The following is an 18,706-nucleotide window of genomic DNA, read 5'->3' on the forward strand; positions in this document are numbered from 1 at the left end:
GCGAGGATCCAGGTTGGGTGGGAACCAGGAGCACAGCCCAGGCCCCCCGGCCCTCAGGCCTGACTTCAGCACATACCCATGAGAAAGATACTAAGCTTGGTGCCATCGGGATCTGTGCTTCGCACTTCCCAAGAGAAACAATCCCTATTATTCCAAAAGAGAAGGAAATGGAGAGCTGCAACACCTAAGTTCAGTCTGTTACATCCATCATCAGTTTTGGATCTGTATCAGATCCTTGCGGGGGGGGGGGGGGCGGGGGGGGTGTTGGAAACCATGAGCTTTGAGCAAAGTGTTACATTATCACATCTGCAGGGAGATGTTTACTATAAAATAGCCAGCTTAGAAAAGGATGTTCCAGAGAATCAATTTGCCAGAGAAGCTGATTTAAACAGACTGATCTGGGGATAAATGAGGTCTAAACATTTCACAGGCAGAGGGGAAAAGCTTGTTTTCTGTTTGGGACCAAATTTATCATCCAGTGACCTGCAGGCTTGAGTTTCTCTTGCTATAGCCTCATCACTGAAGGCACACACGGCTGGTAACACATCAGTCAAGGGTAAAATTCCACGAGGCGCATTCATGCTCCTCTCTTCACCCTACATTTCCTCAAGGGAAACTCCCCATTCCTTCCTCTACGCACCCAGCACCACCCCCCCACGCCACCAACCCCACCTCCAGCAGCACAGCACGCTCATTCCTTCCAAGAAAACAGCAAGGAGAGTTCTGCAAAATATCAAGAGAAAGTAGGGCAGCCTTTCCCTGAGCACCACGCTCAAATCTGCAGGGACGCAGCATCAGACACTCATCTGCAAAGGGCTGTGGCAGGTACCACAAGCATCGGTCCGAGGCTGGCTTAAGAAACCAGAGGCACCGCGCTCGTCTGCAGCCCATCCCCAACCGCTGGCTCAGCTGGCCTGAAACAAATACAGCTGTGAGGCAGAATTTACGTGTGTGGCAACCCAAGTTCCAATTAGCTGAGGAAATGGGTCCTGGGAGATCAAATTACTTTGTGGCAGCAGGAAGATAGTTAATTTAGCATGCTCAGACAAGCAATTATTTCTTTCCCTAAATACCACTTTCCCCATGCACTGTTGCCTCTCTGCACTGACCCACAGCCGTATCGTGTAATATCATTTGTGACAGCCTTTTAGAAGCTGTTCTGCAGAGAGAATGATCTGGGTTTGCTTTAGTTCAGCTAGCAGAACAAGCTGCAGCGGCAGGTGCAGGAGCGGTCCTAGGAGCACATATGGGATTGCAAAAGCAGGCCATGGCTTTGCACAGCTGCTGCACGCAGCGCTGGTACCCAGCTCCCCACAGCCTGAACATTTCATGACCCAGCCATGAAGGAGAAGAGCTACAAAAAGAAACTGTAAAATAAATAAATAAATAATGTATCAGGAAACACATTTTTACTGAGGGTTACCAAAGAGGTTGTGGAGTCTTGATCGTTGGAGATACTCAAAAGGCCCTGGGGACATCATCCTGGACAACGCGCTCCAGGTAGCCCTGCTTGAGCAGTCGGACCAGATGACCCCCCAAGGTCACTTTCAACCTCAGCCATTCTGTGATGATGTGAAAAAAACTCATCGACTCACTGATGGAGAGGGACTTCACATGGACTGTATTATTGCCCTTATCAAGGAGGAAAGGGATGGGGCAGTGCTGCTTTTGCTGACTTCGCACAGGCCGCTTTACCAGCAGGCAGAGGGAAGTTTTCCAATTTTACATCAAACTGAGGTTTCAGCATTGACCTCAACATTTGGGAAGAAACCGCTCCCATACGAAGGCTGAAGAATGAGGGGGTTTGGATCATGAAGGCACTTACAGGCCATGTGAAAATTCAAGCCCATATTAAAAATCTTTTCCTTGCACTCCCATTTCAGCACTTTGACAGTAACAGATCCAGAGCTCTATATACCAGTTAACCTGGGCAGAAAAGACTTGTTTCTTATAAGCATAAGCAGAGAAGGCACCTTTGCAGAGACAAGGTTGTTAGGCTTGGCGGGTTTTGTGGTGTTTTGTTTTTTTTTTAAATCACAGCCCATTTGCAAGGATGAAATGGAATTCTCCTACACTGTAAAGGAAGCAGCATCAAAAATAATCATCCTTATCTTTTTACTTCTTGTCTCCCACTCACAAGAATCACAGAATGAGCGGAAAGGCTAGTCACCTATAGCATGACAATGTTAGGCTCACTATTTCCAGGTGTGGTATAATTTTATCCAGAATTTTATTGTAATAAACACATGGTTCAGGCTTGTATTTTATTAGGGAAAATAAAAATTAACTCAACTTACTGAGAACAGGCAAGAAGACTTCTAAAGTTATTAAAAACGTATCACAGAACTTGCTTATATCCAATTAGGGCAAACTACATAGTCAAACCAACAACAACAGGAAGAAATACCTAGTAAGCAATGAATAGTTCTTTAGGAAACTGTTTGGGCTTGCTTAACATTTTAGGCTGCTACTAATTTTAAATTTCAGCCTGTGTTGCTCTGACAGCAGCAACTTCCATGCTTTAAAAGGAGCCTCTGTGTGTAGACCAAAGGAGTACACTGGTTGAGTTCAGAACATTCTCTCTGTATCAATCTGCATTAGATACAAAGATCCTGCATTTTTGCACTTTCCATAATTGTTAAAGACACAAGACAACCAATAAGCAATTAAGATTTATTCTAATCAAGGAGAAATGTCAGCATACAATATATCTTATTTATATCCCATGAACAGCACTGCAGTTCCAGGAGCTTAAAATACACTGAACGGTCGCTCATATTTACCCTCTCGGATAAGCTTCTCTTTACGATCCTGTGGAAGAAAGAGAACATTCATCATTATCCTATCAGAGAAGTTTCAATCAGCCTGGGATAAGAGAAAACCCATTTAGTATTATAGCATAGACTACAGGAAGACAGCACCACATATGATCTTAAGGGTCTTTTCCTACCTAAATGTTTCCATAAGCAAACTCTGGTAACACCTGTTATGGTTAACAAAAGAACAAGGCATTTAGATTCACCTACCAGCCACAGAAAATGTGCTCAGATTGACCTCTGCACATCTAGCCACTCTCACAGGCCAACAGAGACCAATTCCTGTGATGCGTTTTTCACTACATTAGTTGTGTCGCAGTTAATTTATACATTTAGTTTCTGCTTCCTCCTTCTGGCTGAAGAATCCAGCTTAGAGATCCAATTATGGAGAAATAACTCGCCTTAATGTGCCTGTGTTCACTTTCAGCCCATTTGTATCTCACTCTGCAGTCATGTACCTTTCTGACAAGTACTGTTACAGTACAGAGACTGAGACATTGCAGATATTGCCCCAATTCCTTCTGCTGGATAAAACCACATTTGCTTAAGACTCAGCAATTTGTCTCTTGCTTTCCCAGAACACAGCAAACACCCCTCAGGAAAAAAAAAAAAAAAAGTATAATAGCTATTGAGCTTCATATACTACCAGAAAACCAAGAAAAATCCCCCAAACATCAGTAAGGGAACTAGAATAAAGGAAAACAAGTTGTTCTGGAGACTACATTAAAGACTTCAGCTTAAATATTCCCAGGCAAGGATGTCTAGGTTCCACTCACGCAGGTTTATTTTCAAGAACTCACATGCTAAGCCACACTTCATGGTTTCACATGTAAAACAAAACCAGTATGACAAAATACTGCTGAGATGCCGAAGTGTCAAAAACATTTATATCAACATGCTTGGCATGTTTCCCAAAACCTGTATTTTCAATTCATCCCAGCAAGCGTTCCCTACAACTACTCTTCATTTTAATTGATGTTTGTGCTTCTCAGTTTATGACTTGATCTAAAAATGCTACTTTTGTGCATAAGAGGGAAATAAGTGTTTTACAATAGCCACAAATTCACTAGTAAAAGCAACCACTGTCTGCCAGTAACCTAGCATGTTCTTACCTATGTATATAGCTGAGGTTTTTCAGAATGATCTATTACTCAGGTTCCGACACCCACATTTCAGGAGTTAGAACAGAAGCAAGATAAACCTTCCAGAATCTCTGAGATCAGACACTGCAATTGGCACAAAGTACTCCTCCCCTTTTGCTTCATGAGATTAGGGAAACGGTCAAGCAATTCACAGAGATGTCGCTAGCTCTGTCATCCATAAGCTCCCTATTTATTTATTTTAGAAAGCTTAGTTACTGCACCTCAACAACTGAAAGTAAGTCTGTTATGACTGATTTACACTGCCAGTGCTACAGAGAGCTTTATTACAGTAAAATACACTGATCAGAGAAACTGCGACTGGCCATACCGAAGGGCACAATACAGGGCTCTTCACGCAACTGGACTTTGCAACCAGTTAATGAGGCTTTTGAGACAGCAGGCTCAGTATCAGCCTTCCCTCCTTACTTTAACGGTATAAACATTCTTAGGTGCAAAAGGCTCCCACCAATTAAGCCTCCAGGCCAACGGACATTTTACAATCTGGCGGTCGCTGACCTTCAGTCTCGGCAGCTGACTTACCCTGTCAAATTTGAAGACAGCGGACCAGAAGAGGATGGGGACTATCGCCCAAACAACTCCTAGAAAGGATGTCTTGGGGGTCGGGCGGAAAGTCGGGTAGATGTTGTATGTCCTGGCATAGGACCACCGGAGCAAGGCAGGATTTTCCTGGGTTGGAAAGAAAACGGCTGTGAGGGGCCAGGGGCCCAGCGCCGCTCACTCTTTGCCCCCGCCGCCGTGCTGGGGCCTACAGAGCCCGCCGCTGCCTCCCGGCCAAGGTCACGGGCAGGCCAGCGCCTTCCCCGCCCGGACCTACGCCCGGGCCCGGCTGCGGGACGCCGGGTGAGGCGGCCAAGCCCCCCGCCCCCCGCCCCACTCACGATAACGGCCGGTGGGTTAGGGTTGTTCAGCTGCAGCTGGTACTGCCGCTTGAGCCTGGCGCGGATAGCCAAGCGCTCGGCCTCGGCACGGCGTTTCTCCGGAGACACGTCGTAGGTGGCGTGATCGAGCTCGGCTGGCAGCGAGACGTAGCGGCTGGGCCGGTACGGCTCAGCGGCCGGGGGGTCCTGTCCCGCCGCCATCTTAGCGCCCCGTCCGCCGCGGGAGGCGGGAGGCGGGACTGGCCGCGCGCCGCCGGAAGAAGCCCCGCCCCCGCGGGCCCGCGCGCCGCCGCCGCGCCCCCTGCCGGCCCGCCGGCGGCACGAGCCCCCTCCCGCCCGGCGGCAGCTCGGCTGAGGAGAGGGGGCGCAGGCGCGGCCGCTCCCTGCCTGGCCAGAGCTCCAGAGGGTGGCGTGGCCCGTCCCCTGCCCCCTCCAGGGGGGACCGGGACCTCCAGGGCAGAGCTGAGGCGGCAGGGACGCGGGGCGGGTGAAGGGGCTGCCCACCTAGGGGAGAACGGGGCGGCCGTGGCTTCCCGGCCCTTCCCCAGCCCTGCATCACGCACATTTAGGCAAGACACTCAGTCTTACAGAAGTGGTTCATCGCAGGTGGGCTAGAAGCTGCCAAATCCTGCCGTTACTGGCTTTCAGCTGCAAATCCTCTCTGAGATTCCCTAAGCAAGGCCCGGGTGGGTTGGGTAAGCCGCCAGGTAACCTTCAGGATTATTGTGCTGTGACTCGCTGCCCTGATAACCTTTATTGACAGGTTCACAAATCACCCTTGCTGATGAACAGGGGGCAAAGAAAGCAAGCCCTGGCCTGAAGGTTTTGGCTTTAGGAAGTTTCTGTCTCGTCGATATGAACAGCTCTGTTGTCCAGAGATGCAAAAAATACATGCAAGTTGCCTTTCCGGAAACAAACCTACCAGTACACAAGTTTTCTGCTGGTTTTTTTTTTCTTCTTTAGGGTATGCAAAGCAATGATAGTTGTGCTCGTTGAGCTGAGTGAGTTAATGGCTGTGTATCTGTAATTATGGCCTCATTTACACTGGGGTAACTACAGACTCGGGTAATGTTGGATGAGGGATTACAGTTTACTCCTAAACACACACAAAATAATATTGCTGACTTTATTTAAGATGCTGTGCTTTGGCACTGCAATAATAAAGCAGAAGCTTGGCTTCACATCTTTATGATTTCGTTCTTATACCTAAGCACTTGGAAAACAAATAGTCTCCTTTTGGTCTGAGCAGCTAATTAGGAGCTGAGGCTTTGTGACTTGCTTCCAGCAGGATGAAATACAAGTTGGATATTCCGGCAGTTTGTGCACCTTGAGCACACCCCCACAGCAGGAGGTACTTCTCCCTCTCTCCAGTACAAGCCTGCAGTCCTCTCAGAAACTTTCTCCCAGCATTTCTCCAGCTTTTCCACCCTCGTTTTCTTCACAAACACATGGCTGCAAATCCAAGTGAAAACCAAGCTGTTTCTTTCACAGTCAGCTCCCAAAGAAGTACTTACATGCCCTGTTTCTTTGTTTCCCAGGGCTTTCAGCTTGGGACAGTGGCTCCTCTTGCATGGAACAATTTAATCCCTTTACTTTCCGATTTCATGACCATCAGATTTCATGAGCTCTCTCTCCAGCCCCGCGATTGTCTTTCTCCGTAGCTGGCTTGTGGAGAGCTACCTGAGCAGCGCGCTACATATACCAGCAGCACTGCCATGTGGCACTCCTGTGGTACTTTCATCTCCGAGGGTTCCCAAAGACTTGGCAGCCTGTGTTTCCCTGCCTGTGCACAGCCTGCTTCTTTAAAAGCTGTTCCTCCCTGCTCTCTCTTATTTCTTAATAAATGACACACGCAGCCTTGAAACAGAGAGATTCTTGGCAGGAACAGGGGTGCAAGGTTGGATTAGCGTTCTGGGAAAAGAGAGCACGCTGTGGGAAATGGTGGGTCTTTTTCCCCTCTCTGCTGCGTCACCGAGTGGAATGGAAAAATCCTGTCCCTGCAGATCTCCCAAAGGACTTTTAAAACAGCCACATGCTTTTCCCCCAATCTGCTGGCTCCTGAGATCTGTCTGTAATGGTGTGGGACAGCTGCTGTGGGCAGGAGCAAAGATGGTCTTGTGGTGAAGTCACTTGGCAAAGGCAGCGGGTTCAGCTTCAGCTCCCAGCCCTGTTGCTGACTCTTTGTGATCTTATCTGTGCAGGTCCAAGCTGTGCCTTCTCCCTCTACCCGGAGTTCACAGTTGCGAGTGTGCAAGCTTGGCATGCAAACAGTGCCAAAATTAATTCTACTGGGAGAAAAACAGAAGGTGCAAAGCTGCATTTCCATTAACAATATAATGTATTAGAATGTAATGTATTAGAAAATTGAGAAGCCAGCCGCTATGCTGAAAACACCTTTGCATTTCATCTCTAATCACTAACTCATCCTCCCTCCCAAAGGATCAAGTTCCCCACAGGGAGTCTTTTCTGAGAGATAGCACTTGTTTCATGGAGTAAGAAAATAACTAAATCCCTGCCAGAGAAGTGTATTCTCTGACACTCAAGCCTGTGCATTGCAGTTTGTGGTTTAGCACTCCTCTGGAGGTGATTTTGTGCATTTGCTTCATTTCATAACAGCCATGTCTCTAACTTTAAAACACCATCCTTTAGCAAAAGCCCGAGACACCAATAGCAAGTGTCTAAACCTTGCATAAAGCAATGCAGGACAAAGACAGAAATACTGCAGTTAAAGCACTTGACTGAAATCAGTGATTGTTGGTTTTTTTCCTACTGACAGGAACTGCTGCACACAGTGAGAAATGCTGCGGTGACAAACTGAACTCCTGTGAAGACCTCTTACACCATCTACTCCTTCTGGGCCACCCTATGGCAGACTCCGAACACAACGAGGCTGCTACTGCAAACCACCTTTGAAACAAAAGATTTTGCAAGAACGAATGAGACCCTTCTTCCCTTGTTTTTGCCAACCAGATCATGAAGCTCATTTCATTCACCTCCTGACTGCTATTGTTGACCTAAGACAAGCAGCAGGAATATGAAACAGGCACTAATGAGAGTGGGGCCACTCTCAGTAGGATAACACAGGCTTAAACTAGAATATTGCTGGTCGTAAAACCACGTCCTTGTGGGCTCAGACACCAAGACCTGAAAGGTAAGACCCCAAGTGTTTTTCTTCTTTTTAATCAGAACTGATGATTATTGAAGTTTGAGGTTGGCAGTATTGAATTAAATTGACAATTCTCATATGAAAATGCCTTTGAAGTTTACATCATCTGTTTTCTTTGTGAGTAGCAGTAACCAAAATGGAAAGAACCAGTCAAGAAAATTAATCTTTGTCCAGAACCCTGTGGAGGGTTGACCTTGACTGGCTGCCAGACACCCACCCAGCTGCCCTCTTGCTCCTCTTCCTCAAAAAGACTGAAGGAGAAAAAGACATGGAAAAGCCCATGAGTTGAGATGAGTACAATTATTAAGAAAAGCAAAAGCTGCATACAGAAACAAAGCAAAAAGAGGAATTCATTCACTACATCCCATCAGCAGGCAGATGTCCAGCTACTTTTGGGGAAGCAGGGCCTCAGTATACATAGCGGTTGCTTGGAAAGACATATGACATCACTACAAATGTCCTGCCATCATCCTCCTTCCCCTCAGCTGTTATTTCTGAACATGACATCATATGGTATGGGTTAACCCTTTGGTTGGTTGGGTCAGCTGTCCCAGTTATTTTCCCTCCCAAACTCTTGCCTATCTCCAGCCTACAGACCTTTAAAGTTGGTGGCGGGGCGCTGGAGAGAGAACCTCGATGCTGTGCAAGCATTGCTCAGCAATAGCCAAAACACTGATGTGTTACCAATGCAATAGCCACAGAGCCACTGAGGCAAGGCACAGCTCCATATGGGCTGCTGTGAAGAAGGTTAACTCCAGCCCATCCAGACCCAGTACAAAGTCATCTTGAATATTGTCCTACACACTGCTGAATTTCTGAGAGCATTCTCATCCAAATTAGTCTGAAATCAGTATGACAGTCTGAAAACTGTATGACAGACTCTTTGGTTGAAGCTGCAAGAAACATCCACCTTGAATTTAAAGTAACCCAAGGTACTGACCTTCAGTTTAGACCTGTGAGAATTTGTTGGTGACTTTTCAGTCATGCTCCAAAATACACACAGACTGGATTTGTTCAACAGTATACGCAAAGTCACATCTTTTCAGAGTGACCAGACTAAAAGACTCTGTGCTTCAAGTGAATGAAAGAAAAATTAACTTGATTCACAGATCTGTCTATCTATTTCTGAGGTGATCGTGCATGACACTTTCAGAAGATACAGGTTAAATGTGCTGTCATCTCAAAAAATACTTGTGTCTGTCAAACTTGTTCTGAGTACTTGCGGTTGCCCTGTTTGCATCAGCTGTCAGGCTGGGCCAACATGTTACTGGGGTCTGTTTTGAATTCTCACTGACCTTTTGCAAAGAAAGCAAGCTGCAAAACAGGGGAGAAGCTGACAAGATCACTCATATCACAAGAAGGTTCCTGAACAGAGGTCCTTTACTTCTAATTTCCATCTGTAATCAGCAAGAAGGGTCATTTGGCTCCTGCTCCCGTTCCATACAAGTGAATGAATACTGCTGTGTGTGCCACTGACCTTCTTCTGAGGGGAACTGGTATCAGACATCCATCTGCATGGATACATCCATGGTAAAAAGCATAGTAAATACAGAAGGGGAGCAGTGCAGAAATTATTAGTACACACATAGTTTATCTGGGCTCAGAACAAGTGTGTCTAATTGCAGTATGTAGCTGTGTTAATAAATTGTCCAGATAAATGTAATTCATTCTGCGTTAAGAACTGAAGTCCCCAGTATGTTTATCTTACAGTTGTTTAAAGGAAGCCTGGCATGCAAAAGAAGGAGTTAACATGGTTAGGGGAATTATGAATAGTTCAATCGTTATTACAACCAACAGGCCACCCATAAATGTGTATCAAATGTTGAGCTCAGCAGGAGTTAGTTGCAAAACTAGGACACTTAATGAGTCATAAAGTGCCAGGAATAATGAGAGACGGCATTAAACAAACCATTTCTGCCTCTCCTGGGCTTGTCCAGAGATGGTGACAAGAAGCCCTCTGCTGTTTCAGCTTTTCCTGCCAAAATAAAATTTTTGACTCACGCTGAATTATAGCTGCGGCTGAGCTGCCCAAGCCAGGGAGCTGATGCCGCCTGGAAGGGTCTGGTAGGAGAGAGAGAAGCTGGCAGCAGGCATCTCTTCTCCACTCCTTTGCAGGTCATTGATTGTAGTATAAGCTCTCCCTCTGCTTCCAGCTCCTCACAGGAGAGGCTATTAATAGTCACATAATGTTGAAGAGCGGGAGAGGAAGAGGGCTTAGAATAACGTATGGTGGGAATTAGAAAGCTGAATGTCTGAGGGCAACCCTGTTATTGGCTAACTGTTGGAATTGCTTCACCAGCCAAGGGCTAACACTATTCGTAGGCTTCCCCTCATGATGGCTGTCAGGAACTGGAGTACCCCAGCAAGCTGTCATTGCCCCAGCCAGCCTCCACGGGACCCTCCATTACCCACTGGCAAGCAGCACTGATGCTCAGTCCCTTGGCCTTAGCTCTTGCCTGAGCTGGGTCAAGTGTGCGTTGTGGCTAGCCTTGAAGAGCAGTGGCTGAAGTGCCTGGTTTGTCCTCAGACCTTTCTTGTCACTTTGGCCTTGCCTGGACATCATTGGACTGTGGCTGATCATGGTTATTGCCACTGGACCTGCCCTGATCACGTTGTTTGGCTCCCAGCTTGCCTTCTCCATGGAGCAGCCCAGTCTTGCTGTCCCTGGACTGCACCGTCACTCATGGAGCAGTGCTCAGCCTCATGACCGTAGGGAGTGTGTGTGGCACCAAGGGTGGACTCAAACTGACACCAGTAAGAATTGAAAAAGCAGTTGCTAACAAGAGTCAGTGAGAGGAAATAAGTGTTGCAGGAAATGTTTCACCCAGGGTAAGGGAAGACGTCTTTTCTGGCCTACTGCTCCTGACACAGATCACCACCAGCAGCTGACGTTTGTTTTCTCCCTATTTCTCCCCAGGTGTTTTGTTCTGCCCATGAAAGAAAGGACAGATCTGCCTCATTCAGCTGAAGTATTGGAGAAATAGCGGTGCCCACTGTGAACTCTGCCTGCATGTCTCTGACACCACGGAGGGAGTTTTGGATGGTGAGTTCTCCTACGCTAAAACACGTCTGAGAGGCTGTGAGCCATCCCCTGGAGATCCTGTCTTTCCCTGTGGGCTGTGGAACGAGTCTAGTTTAGCCCAGATACTTCCCAGCCCCTGGACTGTCCAATGTGTGACAAAGTGCTGTGGCTTATGTAGCTGGAGGCCAAATGTTACACAGCCTTTATTGTACCTGGAGGATGCTCCTGTAAGTTCTGCCCAGGCCCACAGGTGAAACCCTGGACTTGCTGACAGCAAAGGAAAAACCCCCCAAAAATGGCTCGGGCCCACAAAAGCATCAGATTCCCTGTCACACCTTACTTGAAGTTACCTCATGGGTTTAGCTGAATTTCCCTTCACAAACAAAATCAGAGTGTGCGGTAAAGGCTACTGTGCAAAGATCCAACCAAAAAAGGCCAGTGAGACTTTAACCTCCAACATATGTGGCTGTTTCTGCTCCTCAAGACAGAAATACAGTGCCTCAAGGGTTGGTTTCATGTCAGGGATTTCCATGTCCTGGTGGGGACCACTCATAAACATGATCTTGCAGAAAGCCTCACTTTGTGGGATTATCTGTTCCAAAACTTCTTCACAGCCTAAAATAATTTTTTAACTGGAAAAGGAGCAGGACTTTATAGACAATAACTCTTTAAGTCACAGATTTCTCCTTTGTACAAGAAGACACTGAAGCCCTGTGTGGGCTAAAAAACCTAGCCTGAAATCTGTGATAGATCAGCCTTGAAGGAGAGGCAGCTCCATTTTACAGCTACGTAGAAAAAGATACTGACTTTATTTTGCTTTATATATTTTGTTAGAAGTTTGCAGCTTAAATTTTAAAAGCAAGTCTTTGGGAACACACTGTGAAGCAGACCATCAGTGTGAATAAAATATGTTAGTGGGGACATGTTGAATTTAGTGTGACTGCTTGGCAATCTCTGTATTGCAACGGGGAAGTACTTAGTTGTGGCAATGCAGAGTGGGGTTTTTTTTTGCTCAAGTAAAAGACAGAATACAAATGAGGCTGTTGCTGCAGAATGCCAGCCAGTGGAAAAGATACAGTGTCCAGCCTTGGTATTTCAATGTTTAAAAAAAAATGATGGCAATACTAAAACCTTTAACTTCTGACCTATACAGATATAATGGCAGTGCTTTCCTTGGACTCTTGTATCATTGTATAAATCGGGAACATTATCTGAATTAGAAATACCCCTTAGCATTGTAGAACCCTGTATCCATCAGGTTTCATCTGCCTTGTTGGGGAGACTGCATAAGGCAGCTGCCAGGGTTGAAAATTGCCTCCTAAATTAATGTCTCCATACTTCTCTAGATGAGCTCTTAGCAGAGAGGTTTGCTCTTTGGATAAACCACTTCTGTTTAGAGTGGCGTCCCACTAGTCAGCTGGTGTAATTGTGATTTGTAACCCCTGAAGGAAGGATTTCTGCCTCTGGTGTGATCCTTGCAGGACCCTTTAGACACTGGTTTCCTTGCTCTCCTACTGCCCCTCACTCCATCCTGTTGCACATATCTGCTTCCCTGCTACTTACCTGCAGATGTTTTCTGCCCTACCCAGCCCTCTCCTCCCACGCTCCACCACTGCTGAAGGGCTCTTTATTCCTTAAACCTGCTTTGACTTCCCTTGACTTCCTCTGCCTCCTACACTTGCTGCTCAGTCTTCTCCTTGCTCTCTCCTGGCCATATCTCACTCTCTTCAAAGCATCTTCACAAGAAGTTCCAGTCGTGGTGGAAGCCACTTGCAAAATGCTTAGCAGATGGCAACTGCCAGCCTTGTGGTGCTCTGTGCCCTGTTTCCTCTCATCCTCTCTGTGTCAAGCAACCTGTACGCAGCACATTGGGGGCAGGGGCGCTCGTGTTCTTCTGACTTTGCTTTCACCTACTTTAGAGCCCTACTTGGCCTGAAGCCAAGCGAAGTGCAAGCAGCCATCATACTGCTTGCTGGTTCTCCTCACCACATGAGGGCTGATCAAACTCGGTTTCTGCAACAAGCCTTTTAATTTTATAGACCAGTGCCATGGCAAAGGCTACGGAGAAGGGCCCATCCACCTCTGTACAAATGCCTTGCATGGTTGGTCCTTCCTTTTTTTGTGTGTCGTGGTACCCTCAGGAGTGAGTTTGTCTTTGCTCGGGCATAGGCATGGTATCACCACCTTCTGTTGTTGTGTTGGGTCTTGCTGCAAGCTGCTCCAGGGAGGCAGCTCCCTCTTGTTCATGACATGGTCTACCAGTCACTGCTGTGACCAGAGCTGCCCATGACATATGGTCACAGACTGAACAAGTCCAAGGGGAATTGCAAAGCGTAGTGCTGTTATGTCTGTATCAGGCTTTCACAGCTGGCTGGGATGCCTCTTCTGCTGGACCCATTAATAGGGAGGTTGCATTTCTCCATAATTTCCCTAGGGACTGAACACATCCCATCAGCTGAAGGAATAAGGGCAGTGAGTCACCTCTCAGCCTGCCTAATTTATTCCAAGGTAGTCCTTCCCAGTAGGGACTGAAAATGCCTGGGATACACCCATGGGAGAAGCTAATATGCCAAAATCTGTTTGTCTCAAATCCAAATGAAAATTTGAAATATGATAAATCACCCACTCTGCACAACAGTCACCAAAGTCAAAAGTGCTTTTTCTTTACAGTTGTACAACTCCTCCCCAGCACAGAGCAAGATCTCATTTCCCATCCCTTTGTTTTGCCCTGTGGGACTACCTCATTTCCTTGTTCCTTCCTTGTTTTACTTCACCGTAGCTTGGACAAAGCAGGAAAACTGAGCCCCTATTCTTAAAAATCTACTCTGTGTTTCTTAAGATCAGTGGAATTATGAAGCTTTGGTTTCCTTGTTCTTAGACATACATTTTGCAGATGGGTCACAGGGGCAAGATCTGTTCCTGACAGCAACGCTGTCCTCTTGTCAGGCAATGATGGAAAAGGTCTTTCTGGCCTGCAGAGCAGTCTCAGAGCAGAGTTACCTCTGGCTGTACCCTCCCACCTCTGATAGCAGTCAAGCAAATCACTTCAGTTGACAGCTTATGGGCTTTTATCATATTTTCTCACAGCACAACCTCTTCCAAATACCAGCATCTCTATCTGTCTTGTCTGAGTGGATGTGTATTGCACCTGGCACCAGCTCTAGCAAACAATGGGTGAACCTGTCCAGTGGCTACATCTAGATTTGTGAAAAGATTTGGGACAAGTTCTTCTGACTTGCTGATCGTGCAGCGTACCGCTCATACATACTTCTTGATGCTTTGTGCGTGATGCACAGATGTGCAACTGCAAGATGCAATACTGTGGTGAGAGGTCTCTTCCCTGGGACCTTTTGGAGGGAGGAGCTGTCACTCAGTGCCTTATCTTGACCTTGTTCAGAAGCAAAGTGCAAAAGTATTTCTTGGGCCTAGAGTCTAGACAGCTACAGCTTTGACCAATATTGAGTTTAAGCAGTTTCCTACAGAGGGTATTGGCCTTTGCCTATGGCCCTAAGGAGACCTTGGCGCACAGCATGCAGCCCAGCTTCCTGCAGGGAGATGTTCCTAGCAGTTTAGAGCTGATAATGTTGTTTGCATTGGCTTGTCCTTGCCTGATACCTTGTTCATGGAGGAAAGGAACAGTCAGGGATTGGGTGAGATCTCCTTTGGACAGAATATTAGTTGATCAGAGCATAGATATGCCGAGGTGACTTCTAGCAAAGGCTTGCTTTCTTGCTTAAGAGTTGCTTGTTGTTTGTGCTCTGTGGCAGTGAGAGACCAGGATGTGACATGGAAAAGGTGATCATTAGTCCAGGCACAGGAGAAGTGACTCACCAGCTCCACAGCTGGAATTGCCTTTATGATACTGCTTGTCACTCTCCTGCTTTTATGGCCTGACCCTGTCTCAGGAATTGAGGTCTTTTGATCTACTCCAGCACTTCTGTAGAAATCATCAGTCTTTCCTAGCAGTGAGAGGTACCACTGAAAGCATAGTGGGTTAATGATGATGGTGATAAATATACCAAGAAAAACAGTGTGACAAAATTGCCCTCAGCAACCACTTTCACAGATTTTCTGTTTTGATGTAACATTTCTGTTTGGTTTAGCAGAAACAGAAGCACCCTCCCTCCATTTTATTAAAAAAAAAATCTGTTTGTTTATTCTTTGCCTCCTTTCCTCTTCCTTATACCAGTTGCTAAGGAAAACAGAGGAGAAAACAAGAGGGGAAAGTGAGGGGGATAAAGGAGAAGATGACAATTCAGGTTGTGTGTTTTTGAATTATTTTTTTCAACCAAACCCAGAAATACCATCATGATAAAAATATGAGAAAAATCCTTTCAGCAAAATCTGTCAGTTCTCCATGCTTCCTCAAATCAATTTCTGCTGCATTGTGTGTCCGTGAGTGTAGCAAAGGCAGACTAGCATAAGGAACCCAGAAAATGTTGGCTTCTGACAACATCCCTGGTTCAGTTTTAGAACTGCAGAAAAGCAATGGTAAACAGCAAATCCTATTTATTTTCTTAAAAATTATCCATAACTGGTGCTTTACTTGACAAAGTAACTTCAGGTTGCTCCTTTCTGCGCTTTTGACCAAAGCCTCCTGAGACTCTACGTACACTGGTCTGGTAGGTGTGCTGCAGTCTGGCCACGTTTGCTGGAGCGTGCTTGAGTCCAGCTCCGAGAGGATTATTATTGATGCGAAACTTCAGCTGCCTTTCCTGAGACTAAATCAGTGAAGCTCTGCAGAAAGCAGGAGGTGAATAGCAGTGATGCAGCAAAACTGTTTCCTAGAAAAGGAGATATTTTGTACAGGGCTTCACACTGCCCTGCAGAGACCATAAGAGAGTCAAAACAAGCTCTGTACTCCTATAGGTGTTATCAAACAACTTGTAGGAAAACTATTCTTCTTTATTAAACTCTAGAATACTTTTCCATTGGGTAGTCAACAATTATGCACAGCTGGATGGGGAAGGAGGTTTGAGTAATGCAGTCCCAAACTAATAAAATAGTAGAGGGGTTCAAAAAGGAAAGGATCTTTGATGTAATTCAAAACTTAATACATATTTTCAAGATGTGTCTCGGCTGCGGCAGTAAAAGTAATAAAAATCAATACTAATTCCGACCAGTAAGCTGGATTTCAGCCCAAAATAAAATTCCTAGAGGGAAAAAAAAAGGTTTATAATAGTAGCACTGACCAGACTGGAGCTGTCAAAATACCTTGCCAGCTGATGAAGAGGTCAAAATTAATTCTTAGGGCTGCTTTGAGAGGCTCATGCACAATATGCCGTGCTATGAAAGGGTGAGTAGGAGCTCTGTGCCATTTCTTTGAGGCAGAAGAGCTGTTGATGGGGCAGGGCTCTGCAGCCCTGCTGCCTGCTGGAGAATGCCAAGAGGCTTTGTACACGATGAGGGATTTACCATTAACCTGCGTGATGGGCTTTGCCCGTGATGTGCAGCCCAGCCCATGTGCCCCATTGCCGTTATCAGTGGGACAGTCAGGTTCAATGATGTCTGTCATTCTTACTCATTAAGCTAATGTGACTGATGAGCATTTACAGTGATGACTATACATCTCCTTTGTGGGGAGTGCTCATTTATCCTTCATCACCACCAGCTGCAGCCTAGTGGATTGTGTCTAACAGCAAGCAGTGGAAGACCTGATTTTGTTCTTGGCGTTCTTGCTGACCTTGGGAAATCTCTCCCCCTGCCTACTTCAATTTCCTTGCTTGTACAGTGATAATAATATTTTTTAACCATTTTTGTCGATGGCTTGGGGAATTATAAGCTGACCACATCCCATATGCTGATTTCTTACTGGAGATCGCATGTTTGGTTTTCCAAGGAACCCAGGAGTATGGCTGGAGCATCACGGTTGCTACATAACCATCTTGAGGTTTGAGCCTACTGTCACAAGGGAGGTGTAGCCCAGTGTCTAAGAGCTGAATCAAAAATCTATCCATGGGAAGCTCGGTAAAGAATCCCCTCTGGTCATTGCAAAAGAACGATTAGAGCAGATCCTCCCAGGCTAAAACTCTGGGTAGAAAGAGAATTTGACATCTGAGTTATCTACATCTTTAATGCACGAGATCAGGAGACAGTCCAGCTTTTTCTGAGTTCCTAATTCAGAAGTTTTGCCCAGGGACATTTCAGATTACTCACGTTGCCTAATATTTGAAAATACATATAGAGGCATTTATAGCACCAGTCACTTTCATCCAAGATCAATGCAGTGGGACTGCAGTGCTGCCAGAACAAAGTCTCTCAGTACCATCTATATTGTGCCATTGGCAGAGAAGACTAAAAGCCATTTGGCAAGTGGAGGATATAGGTTTAAAAGGGGACAGAGCAAATGGGTTTAGTTGCCTCATGTTGGGCAGGAGATATCAAAAGGAATGACAGGTCACATCACAGGGGGTTTACCATGATGATGACAGGTTCTCATTGCTACTGTTTCTGGTGATGGGACTACAGCTCACAGGCTGGAGATGAACATGGAGGAGCAGTAGTGGCTGTATCACACTGTGGACATCTGCCCACTGTGTCCTCAGGGCCCTGCTTTGGGCTTTTGCAGTGCTTTTGCAGCCCACAGTTTTAGCGACGAAATCTTGTGCATTCTTTGGGAGCAACTCCACTAATCTCCTGGGAAAGCACCCCTCAGTTATGTTAAGCTCCTCTTCTCTGGTGATAATTGCCTTTCCCTTTCTGAGTCTCCAGGGCTGGCTGCTTGGCAGGTCCACAGCCTCGGAGCCATCTGGTGCATGTAGAGAGATAACTTGTCAGGGAGAGAGGACAAAACCAGATGTTTAAGATACCCATAAAAAGCCTGCTGATGCCTGATGGTGAGCCTTCATGAAATGCTGACTTGTGTACATTTCTGCTTACAAAAAGCAGAGCCTTTCAATTGCCTGGTATTTTTGGAATCCTGATCATTTGCATGGGAATACAATCTTGGTTGCTTGGGAAAACTGTATGTCCTAAGTCACTGCTTGCAGACTCCTAACCTTCTCCAGCACAACAGGCTCCGGTACCTGGCACTTGGACAGAGCAATATTTTAGAGTGTCTTTTATTTTTGCTTTTACCATTGGATTGCTGAATTCCAGTTCATATCCATATTATCTGCAAAAATGAAAACAGTGTTTACTATTGTTCTTCCTTATTATTGACTGCTTTGGTAAGATCATGTTTGCCTATTTTGCATGGACTTTTGTTCATATGGACGGAAAATAAAAGTTATTTATAACTCCATACATATTTGTATCTAAACAATTGTATTCATCATGATGAAAATTAGTAGTAACTAAGGATAAACAAAATCTTATTTCATCAAACTAAACCAAAAAGTTTCACTAATTCAGTTTTTTTTGTTTCTTCTGACTTCCAATATTTAAAAACAAAGTTTTGTTATTCTAATCACCAAGCCAAAAACCTGACAATGCCAGTGTTGGAAACCAGGCATATGTGCTTTATCAGGAACAGCAAACAATTTGCCAGCACCTCACAACCTGAAATACATTTGCATAAACTCTTGGATGAACACTCATCAGTGAGAAATACATCTGGGAAATTAGTCCTGAGTCCTCATACAGCATCAAAAAGCCCATGCTGGTTTGGAAATACATTTGTTAGAGAAAAGGTGGCTAGTTTTGCTGCAAGGTAAAATTTT

General features: G+C 45.7%; 1 protein-coding gene across 1 annotated transcript; it reads right to left on the bottom strand.

Moving 5' to 3' along the window:
* Positions 1-2,659: 2,659 nt before the first annotated feature.
* On the bottom strand, positions 2,660-5,107 carry NDUFB4 (NADH:ubiquinone oxidoreductase subunit B4). Its single transcript, XM_055712571.1, has 3 exons — positions 4,858-5,107; positions 4,499-4,645; positions 2,660-2,811 (listed from the first exon to the last, which is right to left on the bottom strand). Exons 1-3 carry the CDS (start codon positions 5,056-5,058, stop codon positions 2,752-2,754), a joined length of 408 nt encoding a protein of 135 aa, XP_055568546.1. The 5' UTR covers positions 5,059-5,107; the 3' UTR covers positions 2,660-2,751.
* Positions 5,108-18,706: the final 13,599 nt, after the last annotated feature.

The sequence above is a fragment of the Falco cherrug genome, chromosome 5 (assembly GCF_023634085.1).
Source record: "Falco cherrug isolate bFalChe1 chromosome 5, bFalChe1.pri, whole genome shotgun sequence".
Lineage (NCBI taxonomy): Eukaryota > Metazoa > Chordata > Aves > Falconiformes > Falconidae > Falco > Falco cherrug.

Coding starts and splice junctions, on each gene's coding strand:
- NDUFB4 (XM_055712571.1), bottom strand. CDS start 5,058: ATGGCGGCGGGACAGGACCCCCCGGCCGCTGAGCCGTACCGGCCCAGC. Junction 4,646..4,857: donor CTAACCCACCGGCCGTTATC/GTGAGTGGGGCG, acceptor TTTCCAACCCAG/GAAAATCCTGCCTTGCTCCG. Junction 2,812..4,498: donor CTGTCTTCAAATTTGACAGG/GTAAGTCAGCTG, acceptor TTTCTTCCACAG/GATCGTAAAGAGAAGCTTAT.